General features: G+C 44.2%; 1 protein-coding gene across 1 annotated transcript in view; it reads left to right on the forward strand.

The window, feature by feature from the left end:
* The window catches only part of LOC143818590 (E3 ubiquitin-protein ligase MYLIP-like), a 34,412-nt gene that overhangs the window by 7,470 nt on the left and 4,438 nt on the right, over positions 1-22,504 (forward strand). Inside the window, exons 3-4 of the mRNA XM_077299850.1 lie at positions 21,387-21,566; positions 22,227-22,424. Coding sequence (XP_077155965.1) covers positions 21,387-21,566; positions 22,227-22,424 — 378 coding nt within the window. The remainder of the gene's footprint in view (positions 1-21,386; positions 21,567-22,226; positions 22,425-22,504) is intronic.

The raw sequence follows: 22,504 nt of genomic DNA on the forward strand, positions 1-22,504 counted from the left end.
GTCAGTCACTGAGAAGGACCGCCTACTGGACTCATACATACAAACACCAGGGATTTTAATGAATAAAATATATGTTATGCAAAGTCTATTACAATAAACCTATATATTTATTCTGCCCTACTTCTCCTTTTTTATACCGTGCAGTCCACAGGTCGGGCTAAGGGTAATTTCACACAGCATGGTTTTCTTTTTTTTTTTTTTTTTTCTGCGGTTTTGGCATGCTAGATTTCTCCCCACCCATTCATTTTAGTGGGTGCAAAATGCTGAAAGAAGTGACATGCTCCATTGTACAAAAAAAAACATGCAAAGTACACAATACTGATGACAAAAAAAAACAAGATATGTGCAGGAGATTTCTGAAATGTAAAACGTAGCTGAAAATTTGCATTAAAAATGCATAAAAAAGCTGCAAAAAAACGCCTAGTGTGAATTTAGCCTAAATGTACAATGTGGAAAGTTCCTTTAATATCTTACATTTTTTCCATTCATGGGTTTTGTTTTGGCTTTTTTGTACATTTCTTTTTCACTGTTGGAATTTTATGGTCCTATGTGTTTTATACATAAAGTAGAAAACTGTCTGATTTAGAATTCCCACTCCTGAATGCCTCAACAAGGAGTTTTAAGTTACTCGAGAGGAGTAACGCCACGTAGAGGACCTGACCTGTCCATTCATTGTGTGAAGCTCAATGAAAGTACCGCGGCCGCTTGTTCTTGTGCCCGTCCAACGCGGGACGGGCAGATCAGAGGGCGAGTGTTAAGTATAAGACTGGGTTCAGGGAACCTTACGTCAGTAGCACCACTCCAGCACCGCAAAAAAAAAATACTGGGATGGTTAGTTACACTAAACCTGATGAAGAGACCACAAGTAGCATGGCTAGCAGAAAAGATGGCATCAACCACTGAGGACTCTCAAATGAAGATTTTTCTATCTACTGGCGGACACGGTACAAATATATTTCTTTTTCCTGCATCGGTTGAGGCCATTAAATCCATGGTCAGGCAGGTTTGATTCTGGCCAATGACTTGGGTCCCAGCAGCTGGACACTTTGTCACATGCTTATTGTTAGGGACACTTAACAAGTGTATTTCTGGAATGTGCAAAGCATAATGTATTCATGTCACTTCCAGCCCGAGTCTGATAACAAACCATTGCTAACAGAACACCTACACGCCGAATAATTTTCTGTCTATGCTTGTGTTAAAGCGCAGCGTCACTTACCTTCACACGAAACGATATCGCTAGCGATATCGTTTAGTTTGACAGGCAGCAGCGATCAGGATCCTGCTGTGATGTCGCTGGTCGCTGAATAAAGTTCAGAACTTTATTTGGTCGTCCGATCGCCGTGTATCGTTGTGTTTGACACCAAAAGCAACGATACCAGCGATGTTTTACACTGGTAACCAGGGTAAACATCGGGTTGCTAAGCGCAGGGCCGCACTTAGTAACCCGATGTTTACCTTGGTTACCAGTGTAAAATGTAAAATAACAAACAGCACATACTCACCTGCGCGTCCCCCGCCGTCTGCTTCCTGCTCTGACTGAGCGCCGGCCGCAAAGTGAAAGTAAAAGCACAGCGGTGACGTCACCGCTCTGCTGTTAGGGCCGGCGCTCAGTCAGTGCAGGAAGCGGACGCCGGGAGCGCGCAGGTGAGTATGTGCTGTTTGTTTTTTACATTTTACACTGGTAACCAGGGTAAACATTGGGTTACTAAGCGCGGCCCTGCGCTTAGCAACCCAATGTTTACCCTGGTTACTAGGGGACATCGGCATCGTTGGTCGCTGGAGAGCGGTCTGTGTGACAGCTCTCCAGCGATCAAACAGCGACGCTGCAGCAATCGGCATCGTTGTCGCTATCGCTGCAGCGTCGCTTCATGTGAAGGCACCTTAAATATTTCCTGAGCTTCCTTTGTAGGAAGTCACATGCCTGTAATTTATGGCGGCAGTGTAACTCTGGGTCATTGACTCCTAGTAACCTCCGGTAATAGCTGTTGGCTTGAGATGTGGAATATAGATTGGTGTAAGAGGAGCCGGCCTGGTTGGCTGGAGTGTCTGGTTTCTAGGCAGAAGCTGCAGTCTCTGCCTTTCGTTTTTTGCATACCTGTAAAGCCTGTGCGTTTTTATCTTACAAATCAAGTGATTACCGTCGCTTCATTTTTATAACGTGTTATGAAATTTATCTAGTGCTTTAACCAATTCATTAAATTAGCTTAATGATGTACACATTAAAATTGTGCCCCCCCCCCCTTTTACACTTTCTAATTTATTGCTTTAGGAAGTATTCTGATGAGTAAGGCCTCTGATTTTCATGTCCATGTACGATCCGTGGGTGTCAAGGATCGAACATGTACATATGTATTTTATATAAGGCGCTGTTCTCGTGTCCAGGATTGTTTGCAGAACATGTATCTGCAAAAACAAAATCACACAGATGCTGTCCATTATTAAAGTGTTTAATTTTTTTGTACACACACACACACACACACACACACACACACACACACACACACACACACACACACACACTTCCATTAATATGCTCACCTATCCCTGCTCTCCCCGGTGTCCAGCGCTCTTCTTCCCTGCTCAGTGACATCACTGCTCTGCAGACTGTCCAGGTCACGTTTTCTTTTACAATGTAAGACTTCTGGCTCATACATGGTGAGACGACTAGTTTCCGGAGAGAGCAGTGGAAAGTGATTATATTAATTGACTCACACTACATTACATACAAACATTTAATAAAAAAAAATAATAAATAGATGGCCGTTCTTTAACACTAATCAATGCGATATGTTCACATGTTGCTTTTTTGCTGCTTTTTTTTTTTTTTTTTTTTTGCTTCTGAAACCTGATGTCTCAACATTTTAAAAGCTGTAAACAACAAAAATCCGGTTTTGCTTCGTTTTTCAGGATCCCAAAGTTCAGCTTTGCCATACAAGCATGAACAATGCAAAGTGTTAGGCCAGCAATGCAAGACACATGTAAAAGCAATAAAATATTATTTTTTGGAAAAAGGGGCAAATTGATCAAATTTAGTGTTAAGATCGTATCTGAAAAAATGACTATTCTGTACAAAAAAGTTGATGATAAAATACATAATTACAAATCTAACAGCGGGGAGAGTTGAATTGGTTTGGAATGGTTTACCTGAGATGTTGGCAGAGCATTTGTAGGGCGGACACTGTTTACTTTCACACATTGGTCCGCACCATTGAGTTGGACGGGTATTATTCAATTTCACACATTGGTCAGGCAATATTTAATACATCACTAATGTAATTAAATTGTACAAATCCTAACTGCTATTCTCATGTGAGGAGACAGCAATATTGGTTTAAACTTGAGAAAATCACAGAAATGTTTCAAATCCTGCTCCTGCTATACCTATATATATATTTTTTTTTTCACTAAAATCATAGCCAAAACTGATGGCAACGTTTTGATGCTTTTTTTGCACTTGCCCATTGCTTTCTATGGATGAAAAAACGCTGCAAAAAACGCTGAACGAAGTGACAAGCTGCAGTTTTCCAATTCAGTCAGGAAAAAAAGCAGATTTCTGAAGTCTCACAGCTTTTGCTAGCAGTGTAAAATGCTGTTTAAATTTGCATAAAAAAGTAGCAAAAGTGCAATGTGTAAACATAGCCTAACACTGAGGGCTCCATGGCACTGACATCTCGGCCAGGAATGGAGATGGATGTGTTCTGTATAGACGGCGGTGTTGGGTGCTTTGTAGCGCCCCTCATCAGTCTGGACATTAGCTGACACATCGGAGCAGTATACAGCTGCCAGTATACGGCTGCAGGTGGTGTATATAAAGCTGGAAGTAGGGGAAAGGTCACACACAATGAGGGATGTAACTAGCCCCTTCATGACCTTGCCGTTTTTTGCAATTCTGACCAGTGTCCCTTTATGAGGTAATAACTCAGGAACGCTTCAACGGATCCTAGCGATTCTGAGATTGTTTTTTCGTGACATATTGGGCTTCATGTTAGTGGTAAATTTAGGTCGATAATTTCTGAGTTTATTTGTGAAAAAAATGGAAATTTGGCAAAAATTTTGAAAATTTCGCAATTTTCACATTTTGAATTTTTATTCTGTTAAACCAGAGAGTTATGTGACACAAAATAGTTAATAAATAACATTTCCCACATGTCTACTTTACATCAGCACAATTTTGGAAACAATTTTTTTTTTTGCTAGGAAGTTATAAGGGTTAAAATTTGACCAGTGATTTCTCATTTTTACAACAAAATTTACAAAACCATTTTTTTTAGGGGCCACCTCACATTTGAAGTCAGTTTGAGGGTTCTATATGGCTGAAAATACCCCAAAGTGACACCATTCTAAAAACTGCACCCCTCAAGGTGCTCAAAACCACATTCAAGAAGTTTATTAACCCTTCAGGTGTTTCACAGCAGCAGAAGCAACATGGAAGTAAAAAATGAACATTTAACTTTTTAGTCACAAAAATGATCTTTTAGCGAAATTTTTTTTATTTTCCCAAGGGTAAAAGGAGAAACTGGACCACGAACGTTGTTGTCCAATTTGTTCTGAGTACACTGATACCTCATATGTGGGGGTAAACCACTGTTTGGGCGCACGGCAGGGCTCGGAAGGGAAGGAGCGCCATTTGACTTTTTCAATGAAAAATTATCTCCATCGCTAGCAGACACCATGTCACGTTTGGAGAGCCCCTGTGTGCCTAAACATTGGAGCTCCCCCACAAGTGACACCATTTTGGAAACTAGACCCCCCAAGAAACTTATCTAGAAGCATAGTGAGCACTTTAAACTCTCAGGTGCTTCACAAATTGATCCGTAAAAATGAAAAAGTACTTTTTTTTTTCACACAAAATTTCTTTTAGCCTCAATTTTTTCATTTTCACATGGGCAACAGGATAAAATGGATCCTAAAATTTGTTGGGCAATTTCTCCTGAGTACGCCGATACCTCATATGTGGGGGTAAACCACTGTTTGGGTGCACGGCAAGGCTCGGAAGGGGAGGCGTGCCATTTGACTTTTTGAATGGAAAATTAGCTCCAATCATTAGCGGACACCATGTCGCGTTTGGAGAGCCCCTGTGTGCCTAAACATTGGAGCTCCCCTACAAATGACCCCATTTTGGAAACTAGACCCCCCAAGGAACTTATCTAGATGCATAGTGAGCACTTATAACCCCCAGGTGCTTTACAGAAGTTTATAACGCTGAGCCGTGAAAATAAAAAATAATTTTTCTTTCCTCAAAAATGATTTTTAGCCCAGAATTTTTTATTTTCCCAAGGGTAATAGGAGAAATTGGACCCCAAATGTTGTTGTCCAGTTTGTCCTGAGTACGATGATACCCCATATGTGGGGGTAAACCACTGTTTGGGCGCACCGCAGGGCTCGGAAGGGAAGGCACGCCATTTGGCTTTTTGAATGGAAAATTAGCTCCAATCATTAGCGGACACCATGTCGCGTTTGGAGAGCCCCTGTGTGCCTAAACATTGGAGCTCCCGCACAAGTGACCCCATTTTGGAAACTAGACCTCCGAAGGAACTAATGTAGATGTGTGGTGAGCACTTTGAACCCCCAAGTGCTTCACAGAAGTTTATAACGCAGAGCCGTGAAATTAATAAATGTGTTTCCTTTCCTCAAAAATATTTTTTTAGCCCAGAATTTTTTATTTTTGCAAGGGTAACAGGAGAAATTTGACCCCAAAAGTTGTTTTCCAGTTTCTCCTGAGTACGCTGATACCCCATATGTGGGGGTAAACCACTGTTTGGGCACATGCCGGGGCTCGGAAGGGAAGTAGTGACGTTTTGAAATGCAGACTTTGATGGAATGGTCTGCGGGCATCATGTTACGTTTGCAGAGCCCCTGATATGCCTAAACAGTAGAAACCCCCCACAAGTGACCCCATTTTGGAAACTAGACCCCCCAAGGAACTTATCTAGATGTGTGGTGAGCACGTTCAACCCCCAAGTGCTTCAGACGTTTACAATGCAGAGCCGTGAAAATAAAAAATCATTTTTCTTTCCTCAGAAAAGATGTTTTAGCAAGCAATTTTTTATTTTCACAAGGGTAACAGGAGAAATTGGACCCCAATATTTGTTGCCCAGTTTGTTGTGAGTACGCTGATACCCCATATGTGGGGGTAAACCACTGTTTGGGCGCACGTCGGGGCTTGGAAGGGAGGGAGCACCATTTGACTTTTTGAACGCAAGATTGGCTGGAATCAATGGTGGCGCCATGTTGCGTTTGGAGACCCCTGATGTGCCTAAACAGTGGAAACCCCTCAATTCTAACTTCAACACTAACCCCAACACACCCCTAATCCTAATCCCAACTGTAGCCATAACCCTAATCACAACCCTAACCCCAACACACCCCTAACCACAACCCTAACCCCAACAAACCCGTAACCCTAATCCCAACCCTAACCCTAATCCCAACCCTAACCACAACTGTAACCCCAACACACCCGTAACCCTAACCACAAGCCTAATCTTAACCCTATTTCTAACCCTAGCCCTAATTCCAACCCTAACCCTAAGGCTATGTGCCCACGTTGCGGATTCGTGTGAGATTTTTCCGCACGATTTTTGAAAAATCTGCAGGTAAAAGGCACTGCGTTTTACCTGCGGATTTACAGCAGATTTCCAGTGTTTTTTTTGTGCGGATTTCACCTGCGGATTCCTATTGAGGAACAGGTGTAAAACGCTGCGGAATCTGCACAAAGAATTGACATGCTGCGGAAAATACAACGCAGTGTTTCTGCACGGAATTTTCCGCACCATGGGCACAGCGGATTTGGTTTTCCATAGGTGTACATGGTACTGTAAACCTGATGTAAAACTGCTACGAATTTGCAGCGGCCAATCCGCTGCGGATCCGCGGCCAATCCGCTGCGGATCCGCAGCCAAATCCGCACTGTGTGCACATGCCATAACCCTACCCCTAACCCTAACCCTACCCCTAGTTCTAACCCTAGTTCTAACCCTAGTGGAAAAAGAAAAAAAAATATTTTCTTTATTTTATTATTGTCCCTACCTATGGGGGTGATAAAGGGGGGGGGGGGGTTATTTATTATTTTTTTTTATTTTGATCGCTGTGATAGAACCTACCACAGCGATCAAAATGTACTTGTAACGAATCTGCCAGCCGGCAGATTCGGCGGGCGCACTGAGCATGCGCCCGCCATCTTGGAAGATGGCGGCGCCCAGGGAGAAGACGGACCGACTTCGGGAGGCTCGGTAAGTATGAGGGGGTGGTGGGGGGGTGGATCGGAGCACAGGGGGGGGATCGGAGGACGGGGGGAGCGGACAGGAGCACGGGGGAGCGGACAGGGGGACGGGGGAGCGAACAGGGGGACGGAGGGGGGTACCGGACAGAACGGAGGACTGGGGAGGAGATCGGGGGCGGTGGGGGGGGCCAGAACATGATTTCCAGCCATGGCAGATGCTATTGCAGCATCGGCCATGGCTGGATTGCAATATTTCACCATTTTCATAGGTGAAATATTGCAAATTGCTCTGATTGGCTGTTGCACTTTCAACAGCCAATCAGAGCGATCGTAGCCACGTGGGGGCAAAGCCGCCCCCCCCTAGGCTGAAGTACAACTCCCCCTCTCCCTGCAGATCGGGTAAAATAGGAGTTAACCCTTTCACCCGATCTGCAGGGATGCAATCATTCCATGACGCCACATAGGCGTCATGGGTCGGGAAGGGGCTAGAGAACGCCAGGTGCAGAGACCTCCTCCTCCCCGGATTGTGGCCACTGCTGCTGTGTCTCTTACTTTAGTGTTATTAAATATGATTAACCATTTCCTACCGCTAATAAATTTTATTTGCCAAGTGTATGCCAAAAGCTTGTGTTTATAAGCTAATGGAAACTCTGGAACACTTGAGAAACTTGGTGCTGTAAAGACATTTACAAACATCCAGGTGTGGGTGGGATTTGTCTTTATTTATTTTATTTATTTTTACTTGTATAGTGCCATTAATTCAACAGCGCTTTACAGACATTCTCATCCCTCTCCCCATTGGGGATCACAATCTACATACCCTCTCAGGATGTCTGGAGTGAGACAAAATTGGAGAATCTGGAGGAAACCCACACAAACACTGGGAGCACATATATACAACAATTTTCCCTACAATCCCTGTGTTTTTTTTATATCCTTAGTGTAATTTCAACATCTTCAGACCACTATTCAAATGTTGGATGTAAAGGTTTGGCCGACGGCAGACTTTCCTACACAGGAGAGCTCGCTTGGTTCTTCTTTGTTCTCTGAGAAAGCTGCGGGCTGACAATCGACTTATCCCCAGGAGAACAATGTTCTGCAATCTACTGTGGGATGTGTGTGATTGACTTCTCCACCCCCTACCTTCCTATCCACTGACCATCAGTCAGCCTGCACCCCATACATATTAGACCTTCTGCCGAACCTGTTGATGGCAGGTTCAGCTGACAGAAGTCTGTGTATGGAGTCATTTAAAGGGGTTGTCCTAGAAACAAAGTACATCAATAGATCTTGAAATAAGTTCCACAGTTGTATGTTTATTTTAAATAAAATATGTTCCTGTTGTAAGATAGAATCGGGCCACCATCTAGTTAACGCATCGGGTATTCTAGAATATGTATGTATATAGCAGCCACATAGTATATAGCACAGGCCACGTAGTGTATAGGAGCCATGTAGTATATAGCAGACAAATCGTACGTGGCCTGTGCTATATACTATGTGGCTGATATATATCTGATATATATACATACATACATACACACATACATATTGTAGAATACCCGATGCGTTAATACAGGCCACACAATATATAACAGTGGCCACGCAGTATATAACACCGCCCAAAGAGTATATAACACAGCCCACTTACTATATAACACTGGCCACGTAATATATAGCACAGCCCACGCAGTACAAAACACAGCCCACATAGTATCTAACACTGGCCAGGTAGTATATAGCAGCCACGCGGTATATAACACAGCCCACATAGTATATAGCAGTGTGGGCACCATATCCCTGTTTAAAAAAAATAATTAAAATAAAAATTAGTTATATACTCACCCGCCGGGATCCAGCGAAGCTCTCGCAATGCGCACACGGCTGCCGCCATCTTCCGTTCCCAGGATGCATTGCGAAATTACCCACATGACTTAGCGGTCTCGCGAGACCGCTAAGTCTTCTGGGTAATTTCGCAATGCATCTCTGGGAACGGAAGATGGCGGCAGCCGCGTGCGGCTCGGCGGACTACGGAGGGTGAGAATAGCAGGTTTTTTGGGGGTTTTTTTTTGTTTGTTTTTTTTTAACATTACATCATAGAAAGTTGGGGACACACAGGGTTAATAGCAGCGATAACTGAGTGCGTTACCTGTGGCATAACGCGGCCTGTTACCGCTGGCATTAACCCTGTGTTAGCGGTGACTGGAGGGGAGTATGCGGGCGCCGGGCACTGACTGCAGGGGAGTAGGGAGGGACTAATCGGACTGTGCCCGTCGCCGATTGGTCGCGTCAGCCATGACAGGCAGCTGGCGAAACCAATCAGCGACGCTGGATTTCCGTTACGGAAGTTGCGGACAGAAAGACAGAAGTACCCCTTAGACAATTATATATATATATACAGGTCCTTCTCAAAAAATTAGCATATAGTGTTAAATTTCATTATTTACCATAATGTAATGATTACAATTAAACTTTCATATATTATAGATTCATTATCCACCAACTGAAATTTGTCAGGTCTTTTATTGTTTTAATACTGATGATTTTGGCCTACAACTCCTGATAACCCAAAAAACCTGTCTCAATAAATTAGCATATCAAGAAAAGGTTCTCTAAACGACCTATTACCCTAATCTTCTGAATCAACTAATTAACTCTAAACACATGCAAAAGATACCTGAGGCTTTTAAAAACTCCCTGCCTGGTTCATTACTCAAAACCCCCATCATGGGTAAGACTAGCGACCTGACAGATGTCAAGAAGGCCATCATTGACACCCTCAAGCAAGAGGGTAAGACCCAGAAAGAAATTTCTCAACAAATAGGCTGTTCCCAGAGTGCTGTATCAAGGCACCTCAATGGTAAGTCTGTTGGAAGGAAACAATGTGGCAGAAAACGCTGTACAACGAGAAGAGGTGACCGGACCCTGAGGAAGATTGTGGAGAACGACCGATTCCAGACCTTGGGGAACCTGAGGAAGCAGTGGACTGAGTCTGGTGTGGAAACATCCAGAGCCACCGTGCACAGGCGTGTGCAGGAAATGGGCTACAGGTGCCGCTTTCCCCAGGTAAAGCCACTTTTGAACCATAAACAGCGGCAGAAGCGCCTGACCTGGGCTACAGAGAAGCAGCACTGGACTGTTGCTAAGTGGTCCCAAGTACTTTTTTCTGATGAAAGCAAATTTTGCATGTCATTCGGAAATCAAGGTGCCAGAGTCTGGAGGAAGACTGGGGAGAAGGAAATGCCAAAATGCCTGAAGTCCAGTGTCAAGTACCCAGTCAGTGATGGTGTGGGGTGCCATGTCAGTTGCTGGTGTTGGTCCACTGTGTTTCATCAAGGGCAGGGTCAATGCAGCTAGCTATCAGGAGATTTTGGAGCACTTCATGCTTCCTGGCACCTGCTCACAGTGCCAAAACCACTGGTAAATGGTTTACTGACCATGGTATTACTGTGCTCAATTGGCCTGCCAACTCTCCTGACCTGAACCCCATAGAGAATCTGTGGGATATTGTGAAGAGAAAGTTGAGAGACGCAAGACCCAACACTCTGGATGAGCTTAAGGCCGCTATTGAAGCATCCTGGGCCTCCATAACATCTCAGCAGTGTCACAGGCTGATTGCCTCCATGCCACGCCGCATTGAAGCAGTCATTTCTGCCAAAGGATTCCCGACCAAGTATTGAGTGCATAACTGAACATTATTATTTGATGTTTTTTTTGTTTGTTATTAAAAAACACTTTTATTTGATTGGACGGTTGAAATATGCTAATTTATTGAGACAGGTTTTTTGGGTTATCTGTTATGACCCCAATGGCGAGGGTCTCAGAGGAACGTGGAAGTCTGCTAGATACAAAAATCCAGCTCATAGGGCAGTGGTAACTGGGTTGACCATATATCTACTCCTAACGCCAACACTAGAAGTAGCCAGGGATCATTCCTACGTTGATTCTAGATGACACGCGCCAGCCGGAGAATCTAACTACCCCTAGTAGAAGAAAACAAAGACCTCTCTTGCCTCCAGAGAAAGGGACCCCAAAGCAGGATAGAAGCCCCCCACAAATAATAACGGTGAGGTAAGAGGAAATGACAAACACAGAAATGAACCAGGTTTAGCACAGAGAGGCCCGCTTACTAATAGCAGAATAAAGAAAGGTAACTTATATGGTCAACAAAAACCCTATCAAAATCCACACTGGAAATTCAAGAACCCCCGAACCGTCTAACGGTCCGGGGGGAGAACACCAGCCCCCTAGAGCTTCCAGCAAAGATCAGGATACAGATTTGGAACAAGCTGGACAAAAATACAAAACAAAACAAATAGCAAAAAGCAAAATAGCAGACTTAGCTGATATAACCGGAACAGGATCAGTAGACAAGAGCACAGCAGATTAGCTCTGATAACTACGTTGCCAGGCATTGAACTGAAGGTCCAGGGAGCTTATATAGCAACACCCCTAACTAACGACCCAGGTGCGGAAAAAAGAAATGACAGAAAAACCAGAGTCAAAAAACTAGTAACCACTAGAGGGAGCCAAAAAGCAAATTCACAACAGTACCCCCCCCCTTAGTGAGGGGTCACCGAACCCTCACCACGACCACCAGGGCGATCAGGATGAGCGGCATGAAAGGCACGAACTAAATCGGCCGCATGAACATCAGAGGCGACCACCCAGGAATTATCCTCCTGACCATAGCCCTTCCACTTGACCAGGTACTGAAGCCTCCGCCTGGAGAGGCGCGAATCCAAGATCTTCTCCACCACGTACTCCAACTCGCCCTCAACCAACACCGGAGCAGGCGGCTCAGCAGAAGGAACTACAGGCACAACGTACCGCCGCAACAAGGACCTATGAAATACATTGTGAATAGCAAACGACACAGGAAGATCCAGACGAAAAGATACAGGATTAAGGATTTCCAATATCTTGTAAGGACCAATGAAGCGAGGTTTAAATTTTGGAGAGGAGACCTTCATAGGAATAAAGCGAGAAGAAAGCCACACCAAATCCCCAACGCGAAGTCGGGGACCCACACCGCGGCGGCGGTTGGCAAAGCGCTGAGCCCTCTCCTGTGACAACTTCAAGTTGTCCACCACATGATTCCAGATCCGCTGCAACCTATCCACCACAGAATCCACCCCAGGACAGTCAGAAGGCTCCACATGACCCGAAGAAAAGCGAGGGTGGAAACCAGAGTTGCAGAAAAAAGGCGAAACCAAGGTGGCGGAACTAGCCCGATTATTAAGGGCAAACTCAGCCAACGGCAAGAATGTCACCCAATCGTCCTGATCAGCAGAGACAAAGCACCTCAAATAAGCCTCCAAAGTCTGGTTGGTTCGCTCCGTCTGTCCATTAGTCTGAGGATGGAAAGCAGATGAAAACGACAAATCAATGCCCATCCTATTACAAAAGGATCGCCAGAACCTAGAAACGAACTGGGATCCTCTGTCTGACACAATATTCTCAGGAATGCCGTGCAAACGAACCACGTTCTGGAAAAACACAGGAACCAGATCGGAAGAGGAAGGCAGCTTAGGCAAAGGAACCAAATGGACCATCTTGGAGAAGCGATCACATATCACCCAGATGACAGACATGCCCTGAGACACCGGAAGATCAGAAATGAAATCCATGGAGATATGTGTCCAAGGTCTCTTCGGGACAGGCAAGGGCAAGAGCAACCCGCTGGCACGAGAACAGCAAGGTTTAGCTCGAGCACAAGTACCACAGGACTGCACAAATGACCGCACATCCCTTGACAAGGAAGGCCACCAAAAGGACCTGGCCACCAGATCTCTGGTGCCAAAAATTCCCGGGTGACCTGCCAACACTGAGGAATGAACCTCGGAAATGACTCTGCTGGTCCATTTATCCGGGACAAACAGTCTGTCAGGTGGACAAGACTCAGGCCTATCAGCCTGAAATCTCTGCAACACACGTCGCAGATCCGGAGAAATAGCTGACAAGATAACTCCATCCTTAAGGATACCAACAGGATCAGCGACTCCAGGAGCATCAGGCACAAAGCTCCTAGAAAGAGCATCGGCCTTCACATTCTTTGAACCAGGTAAATACGAGACAACAAAATCAAAGCGGGAGAAAAACAATGACCAGCGGGCCTGTCTCGGATTAAGGCGTTTAGCAGACTCGAGATACATCAGATTTTTGTGATCAGTCAAGACCACCACACGATGCTTAGCACCCTCGAGCCAATGACGCCACTCCTCAAATGCCCATTTCATGGCCAACAACTCCCGATTGCCCACATCATAATTTCGCTCGGCAGGCGAAAATTTCCTAGAGAAAAAGGCACAAGGTTTCATAACAGAGCAACCAGGGCCTCTCTGCGACAAAACGGCCCCTGCTCCAATCTCTGAAGCATCCACCTCAACCTGAAAGGGAAGTGAGATATCGGGCTGGCACAAAACAGGCGCCGAAGTAAACCGGCGTTTTAACTCCTGGAAAGCCTCCACGGCAGCAGGAGCCCAGTTAGCTACATCGGAGCCCTTCTTGGTCATATCCGTCAAAGGTTTCACAATGCTAGAAAAATTAGCGATAAAACGACGGTAGAAGTTAGCGAAACCCAAGAACTTCTGAAGACTCTTAACTGACGAGGGCTGAGTCCAATCAAGAATAGCTCGGACCTTGACTGGGTCCATCTCCACAGCAGAAGGGGAAAAAATGAACCCCAAAAAGGGAACCTTCTGTACACCAAAGAGACACTTTGAGCCCTTGACAAACAAAGAATTTTCACGCAAAATTTTAAAGACCAACCTGACCTGCTCCACATGCGAGTCCCAATTATCAGAAAAAACCAAAATATCATCCAGATAAACTATCAAAAATTTATCCAGATACTTCCGGAAAATGTCATGCATAAAGGACTGAAAAACTGAAGGCGCATTGGAGAGCCCAAAAGGCATCACCAAGTACTCAAAATGACCTTCGGGCGTATTGAATGCGGTTTTCCATTCATCACCTTGCTTAATGCGCACAAGGTTGTACGCACCACGAAGGTCTATCTTGGTGAACCACTTGGCACCTTTAATCCGGGCAAACAAGTCAGACAACAGCGGCAAAGGATACTGAAATTTGACAGTGATCTTATTTAAAAGCCGATAATCAATACAAGGCCTCAAAGATCCGTCCTTTTTAGCCACAAAAAAGAATCCTGCCCCAAGAGGGGAAGAAGAAGGACGAATATGTCCTTTCTCCAGAGACTCCTTGATATACGAACGCATAGCGGTATGTTCAGGTACCGACAGATTAAACAGTCTTCCCTTAGGAAATTTACTGCCTGGGATCAAATCTATAGCACAGTCACAGTCCCTATGAGGAGGCAATGCACTGGACCTGGACTCGCTAAAGACATCCTGATAATCAGACAAATACTCCGGAACTTCCGAAGGCGTAGAAGAAGCAATAGACACAGGCAGGGAATCCCCATGAATACCACGACAGCCCCAACTTGACACTGACATAGCCTTCCAGTCCAGGACGGGATTATGGGTCTGTAACCATGGCAGCCCTAAAACAACCAAATCATGCATTTTATGTAAAACAAGAAAACGTATCACCTCGCGGTGTTCAGGAGTCATGCACATGGTAACCTGTGTCCAATACTGCGGTTTATTTGCTGCCAATGGCGTAGCATCAATACCCCTAAGAGGAATAGGATTTTCTAATGGTTCAAGAATAAAACCACAGTGCTTAGCAAATGACAGATCCATAAGACTCAGGGCAGCACCTGAATCCACAAACGCCATGACAGGATAAGATGACAGTGAGCAAATCAAAGTTACAGACAGAATAAATTTAGGTTGCAAATTACCAACGGTGACCGGACTAACAACCTTAGCTATACGTTTAGAGCATGCTGAGATACTACTGTGGTGATTCTACACATGTTAACACAAGCCATTCCGGCGTCTATGAATTTTCCGCTCATTTCTAGACAGGATTCTATCACATTGCATTAAATCAGGTGTCTGTTCAGACAACACCATGAGGGAATTTGCGGTTTTGCGCTCCCGCAACCGCCGGTCAATTTGAATAGCCAGTGCCATAGTATCATTCAGACCTGTGGGAATGGGAAAACCCACCATAACATTCTTAATGGCATCAGAAAGGCCATTTCTAAAATTAGCGGCCAGTGCACACTCGTTCCAATGTGTCAGCACGGACCATTTCCGAAATTTTTGGCAGTACACTTCAGCCTCGTCCTGCCCCTGAGACATAGCCAGCAAGGCCTTTTCTGCCTGAATCTCAAGATTGGGTTCCTCATAAAGTAAACCGAGCGCCAGAAAAAACGCATCAATATCGGCCAATGCCGGATCTCCAGGCGCCAGCGAAAAAGCCCAATCTTGAGGGTCGCCCCGTAAGAACGAAATAACAATCTTTACTTGCTGAGCGGAGTCTCCAGATGAACAGGGTCTCAGGGACAAAAACAATTTGCAATTATTCATGAAATTCCTAAACTTAAACCTGTCTCCGGAAAACAGTTCAGGAATCGGTATCTTAGGTTCTGACCTAGGACTTCTGATAACATAGTCTTGTAAGCCCTGCACACGAGTAGCCAGCTGGTCCACACTTGTAATCAAGGTCTGGACATTCATGTCTGCAGCAAGCTTAAGCCACTCTGAGGTAAAGGGGATGAAGAAAAAAAAAATGAGAGAGGGAAAAAAAAAACTCAGAATCTTCTTTCTTGTAATCCCTCTTTTGCAATGCATTACACATATAATACTGGCCTGGCAAACTGTTATGACCCCAATGGCGAGGGTCTCAGAGGAACGTGGAAGTCTGCTAGATACAAAAATCCAGCTCATAGGGCAGTGGTAACTGGGTTGACCATATATCTACTCCTAACGCCAACACTAGAAGTAGCCAGGGATCATTCCTACGTTGATTCTAGATGACACGCGCCAGCCGGAGAATCTAACTACCCCTAGTAGAAGAAAACAAAGACCTCTCTTGCCTCCAGAGAAAGGGACCCCAAAGCAGGATAGAAGCCCCCCACAAATAATAACGGTGAGGTAAGAGGAAATGACAAACACAGAAATGAACCAGGTTTAGCACAGAGAGGCCCGCTTACTAATAGCAGAATAAAGAAAGGTAACTTATATGGTCAACAAAAACCCTATCAAAATCCACACTGGAAATTCAAGAACCCCCGAACCGTCTAACGGTCCGGGGGGAGAACACCAGCCCCCTAGAGCTTCCAGCAAAGATCAGGATACAGATTTGGAACAAGCTGGACAAAAATACAAAACAAAACAAATAGCAAAAAGCAAAATAGCAGACTTAGCTGATATAACCGGAACAGGATCAGTAGACAAGAGCACAGCAGATTAGCTCTGATAACTACGTTGCCAGGCATTGAACTGAAGGTCCAGGGAGCTTATATAGCAACACCCCTAACTAACGACCCAGGTGCGGAAAAAAGGAATGACAGAAAAACCAGAGTCCAAAAACTAGTAACCACTAGAGGGAGCCAAAAAGCAAATTCACAACAGTTATCAGGAGTTGTAGGCCAAAATCATCAGTATTAAAACAATAAAAGACCTGACAAATTTCAGTTGGTGGATAATGAATCTATAATATATGAAAGTTTAATTGTAATCATTACATTATGGTAAATAATGAAATTTAACACTATATGCTAATTTTTTGAGAAGGACCTGTAATAAATTATATATATATATATATATAATCTCTTAAAAATGTGCCCCTGCGGTGTACTGGCTGTGTCTGACTGTACAGGGACATGGTCTGATCATACCACAGCTCCTGGGCAGGAGAGGAAGCAAAACAGAGGATACAGACATTACAGCATGAGATCACAGCTGATTATTTCTGTGAGGTAAAACATTGCCTGCCTGTTTTTAAAGAGGTGTCCACAACTAGGACAGCCCCTTCTTAACCCCTTCCCAACCTGTGACACAGCGTATGCATCATGAAAGTCGGTGCCAATCCGACCTGTGATGCATACGTTGTGTCACAATGATCGTGTTCCTGTGGGTCGGGTGATCGGGGTCAATGAAAGGTTACCCAACCCGCAGGTACAGGGGGACCTATACTTGACCCTGGGGGGAGAAGTGGCTTTGCCCCCCCCCCCTGTGGCTACGATCGCTCTGATTGGCTGTTGAAAGTGACGGTTTCACTTTCAATCAGAGCGATTGTAATATTTCACCAATGAAAGTTGGTGAAATATTACAATCCAGCCATGGCCGATGCTGCAATATCATCGGCCACGGCTGGAGACCGTGATCTGCTGCCGCCATCAGACTTTCCTCCCCTCCATGCTGTCCTCCGCTGCCCTCCTCTCCTTTTCGTCCTGTCCTCCGCTCTCTCTGTGGTCTGATCCCACACCTCATACCTCCCGAGTCCCGATGTCCGTCCATCTTCCAAAATGGCAGGCACAGGCGCAGTGCTCCCGCCAAATCTGCCGGATGGCAGATTCATTCATTCCAGGTAAATTTTGATCACTGTGATCGACCCTATCACAGTGATCACAATAAAAAAAGTCTATATATAATTGTTTAAGGGGTACTTCCGTTTGTTTGTCGCGGAAATCCCAGGTTGTTGATTGGTCGCGGCCAGCTGGCCGCGACCAATCAGCGACAGGCACAGTTCGGCCATGAATTGGCCCCTCCCTACTTCCCTCCAGTCAGTGCCCCGTCCATACTCCCCTCCAGTCAGCGGCCACATAGGGTTTTAGCAGTCCGTTAAACGCGGCATAACGCGGTGTACCGCAGTCTGTTAACGCTGCCATTAACCCTGTGTGACCAACTTTTTACTATTGATGCTGCCTATGTAGCATCAATAGTAAAAACATATAATGTTAAAAATAATGAAAAAAAAAAAAATCATTATATTCTCACCTTCCGGCGTCCGCTGCAGCCTGTCCCGCTCCTCGCGACGTTCCAGTCCCAAGAATGCATTGCGGCAATGACAGGAAATGACGTAGCGGTCTCGTGAGACCGCTACATCATCACGGGTTATTGCCTCAAGGCATTACTAGGAACGGAGCGTCACGAGGAGCATCGCTAAAGGCCTGGGCTGGATCCGGGGGCTGCCGGAAGGTGAGTATATAACTATTTTTTATTTTAATTGTTTTTTTAACAGGGATATGGTGCCCACATTGCTATATACTGCGTGGGCTGTGTTATATACTGCGTGGGCTGTGTTATATCCTGCGTGGGCATCTTCATAAATAAACTACATACATATTCTAAAATACCTGATGCGTTAGAATCGGGCCACCATCTAGTAGTAAATACTAGGTTGGAGTTGGAATAGGGTTAGAGTTGGAATTAGGGTTGGGGTATCGGCGTACTCAGGACAAATTGAACAACAACTTTTGGGGTCCACTTTCTCATTTTACCCCTTGGGAAAATAAAAAAATTGTTGCTAAAAGATCATTTTTGTGACTAGAAAGTTAAATGTTCATTTTTTTTCCTTCCATGTTGCTTCTGCTGCTGTGAAACACCTGACAGATTAATAAATTTCTTGAATATAGTTTTGACTAGCTTGAGGGGTTCAGTTTTTAGAATTGTGTAACTTTTGGGTATTTTCTGCCATATAGACCCCACAAACTGACTTCAAAAGTGAGGTGGTCCCTAAAAAAAAAAAAAAAAAAAAAATGGTTTTGTAAATTTTGTTGACAAATTGCTGGTCAACTTTTAACCCTTATAACTTCCTAACTTCCTATGTTTCCAAAATTGTGCTGATGTAAAGTAGACATGTGGGAAATGTTATTTATTAACTATTTTGTGTCACATAACTCTCTAGTTTAACAGAATAAAAATTCAAAATTTAAAAATCGCCAAATTTTTACTTTTTTTCACAAACGCAAAAATTATTGACCTAAATTTACCACTAACATGAAGCCCAATATGTCACGAAAAAAACAATCTCAGAACCGCTAGGATCCGTTGAAGTGTTCCTGAGTTATTACCTCATAAAGGGACACTGCAAAAAATGGCCAGGTCATTAAGGTCAAAATAGGCTGGGTCATGAAGGGGTTCAACTATATATTTGGCGCTGATGATAAAATAATAAAGCCTGTACTCCCCTCCAGTGTCGGTGCCGTTCCCGTGGTGTCAGCCCTCGCTCTCCCCAGGGCTGTGATGCGGTGTTGATACATGACACCAGCACTGATTATTTCAAAATAAATCATTGCACTCTCCGTCCCGGGGCTGTGATGCGGTGTTGTGGCACGTGAATCCAGCCGCACAATCAGAGCTGGCCTCACTGTCTCCATTTTTACATGAACTGAACATGAAGAGGAAGCCAGGGCTGCAGCTAGTCTCAGACTTTCTCTTCATGTTCAGTTTGTGTGAAGGCGGAGACACTGATGCCACCGCTGATTGGGCGCCAACAGCACACGTCATTTCACCGCATTAATGTCCCGGGACTGCTGGAACGGAGGTAGCACTGAACATTTAGTTTAAGAACAGGTTGTCCTAGTAGTGGACAATCCCTTTAAGTAAACAGGGAAATGTTTTGTCTCACATAAAGCAGCAGCTGTGCTGTCCTGTCTGTATACTCTACTCATTTTTTTTTATTTAACACATCCAATTATGGAACTTATTGTTAGTCCAAGATTTATTGATTTAAAATGTACATTGTGGCACAACCCCTTTAAGGCTGTGTGCATGGACTCTGCACAAGCATATAAGCGCTCATACACAAAATATGAACAGATGATTTCGAGCAGCACACCAGGTGCCCATGGGTTGACGGTAAAGACCACCAGACACTCCATGTTGCCACAATGTTCCTCGAAGTCTTGCGCTCACTTGGCAACATGGCGCAATCGTTTATAGTGAATTGTATGCCTTCTTATGATTGATTCTAAGGTCATGTGCATGCCAGTACAGTTCACATCACAGGCAGGGATTGGATGTCTCCATTCCCCTGGTGTTCTTTTATAAAGACAAGGATTACACTAATGAACAGTGGTCTTGTTAGAAGCCATTTTTCATCCATTTTTGACAGGCCTCCATATAGATAATCGAGCAGCATGCTGTGTTTTCATTCGTCTGTCAGGAGAAGGGCTGCGGCCATTCTGCCATCTTTTGATAAAGCAAGGATTTATTTACCCAAGTGTAATGAGAACGTGGCTTGTTACACTTTTAATTTAGTAGCACCACTCCACCGCTGAAATAATAGAACACCTCCGGAGTGGTGCTTGAAAAGTCTATGCTCTGTTCACAAATATGTGGACCTATTGGACACATGTACAGCTCCAACATATCCCCCAATTTTGCCATCAACCACTTTTTGTTAGTATAAGAAGCATATCTAAAAAAAAACAAACAAAAAAAAGCACAATTGTTTGTTTGTTTTTTCCTTGTAATTTTAGGATGTGACTGTATACGTTTGGAGAGTTTCCTTTCCATATATGCTAAACCGGTACCACAAGACAAACCAGGCACAACAATCCTATTTTAAAGTTGTTTGCATGGTTTCTACCAATCTGTAGCTGACTTGCGCCTGTAACTGGGCTGCAACATTGTTATTTCAGGGTACGACATCTGTCCTATTTAACAGTGGCTGCACTTATTGGTTCATTTTACAAAGTGCAACTTTTTTCTGTTTTTAGTTGCCAATTATGGCATAGGTAAAATAGCATGCCACTTCATTCAGCTAGATTGATTCTTGCTATTCGACCTGCTCTAGTCTGATGCATTATTCTTGTGCTTCCATAATTGGCCTATTATGCACGTGTTCTAGGCGCGTTATGTCCTTTGTCCCAGCACGCGTCTTTGAGATCCTCATCTTGGGACGGGTAATGCTCTTGTATTTTAATAACAGACATCAGTCATCCAGAAGTGTGAGGTTGATGCCAACATTACCACTATCTACCCACGTTTTGTTTTCTCTCAAAATAGTGTCGGCAGACTAATTATCTATTTTTGTCTGGCTGTACAGTGTGTGCGAGGTACAGTACGTTAAAGCTTGTGTAGTATTTTTTTTTTTTCTTGTGTATAAAATCTGGCACCTTGCGTTCCATGTTTTGATGATAACCAACTCCTAGGACAAAATAATTTGGTTTGTGAAATCTAAATATGTTTGTATAAGACGCTGCAATAGATCAGATGCACCCAGTAAGATTAATCTTAAATGTGTTTTATTTTTTTCCTCCATGTCTTTCGATTAGGCACATGTTTTCCTTGCACATAAAGGATGATCTCCTGGTTGGTCGTCTGCAGTGTTCTCTAGAGCAAGCGGTGGAGCTGAGTGCTCTGGTTGCCCAGTTGGAATATGGAGACTATAATCAGAACACTGCCCGATACCACAATCTCTGGACTAAGGAATACGAAACTGCTACCTTAGAAAGGTAGAACATTGCAATTGACCAGAATGGTCTGCCTATTTTCTATGTATGTGTAATAATGCAAAATGGGTCTTTAGCTTACCACAAAGCTAGAATATTAACCAGGTCTTAGATTTGGGGTGTTTTTTGTGTTTAAGACTTAAACTTTTACTAGTTAAATATCTTAGGACATTAAGCATATCTAGCTGCTTCTCTCAGTCCAGACAGGCCTTTACTGCCTCCATGAATGCAGATTCCAGTCCAGCAGCTGCTAATGTATTCTAATAGCTGGTTAATGTACTGCTTCACCCTGACAAGTAAAATGGGGAAGACGTGCCTTCAATTGTTTAACACTTGGACATTGCACAGTACAGTTTGCGCTTGTGGAATAAGCTCTGCTGGCTTAACAGTCAGTATTACATGTATTTAAAAAAAAGAAATCCCTCTCCTTTCTGTAATAAGATTATTCTGTAGCAATATGTGCATGCAGCGGACCGTCTTCTAATCATAACAGGGCTTAGAATGACGGAGGGGAGATTAGCAGAGGATGCGCAATCACGGTTTTTCCATAGCTCAGCCTGCACTAAAGATTAGTTCCAGGTACTTTGTTAGATCTGCTGCTTTTGTCATGCTCCTTGCTTGTTCATCCAAGTGAACGCCCTGCCTTCTCTTGTCACCTTACAGTATTATTGAAAAGCACAAAAGCTTGGAAGGACTAAGCCAAGCATCAGGGGAATACCAGGTTCTACAGATCGTGTCCACGCTGGAAAACTATGGGGTAGAGTGGCATTCTGTGCGAGACGCAGAAGGTCAGAAGCTGGTAATTGGAATAGGTCCTGAAGGTGTGTCCATCTGCAAAGAGGACTTCAGCCCAATTAATAGGTAGGTATTATGTAAAAGTTCTGCCGCATGCCAGCCTCTGTTAATACAAATAAGGCGGTCAGACCATCATGTGTCCTGTA

This window comes from Ranitomeya variabilis, chromosome 3 (assembly GCF_051348905.1).
Source record: "Ranitomeya variabilis isolate aRanVar5 chromosome 3, aRanVar5.hap1, whole genome shotgun sequence".
In the NCBI taxonomy this organism is placed as follows: Eukaryota; Metazoa; Chordata; class Amphibia; order Anura; family Dendrobatidae; genus Ranitomeya; species Ranitomeya variabilis.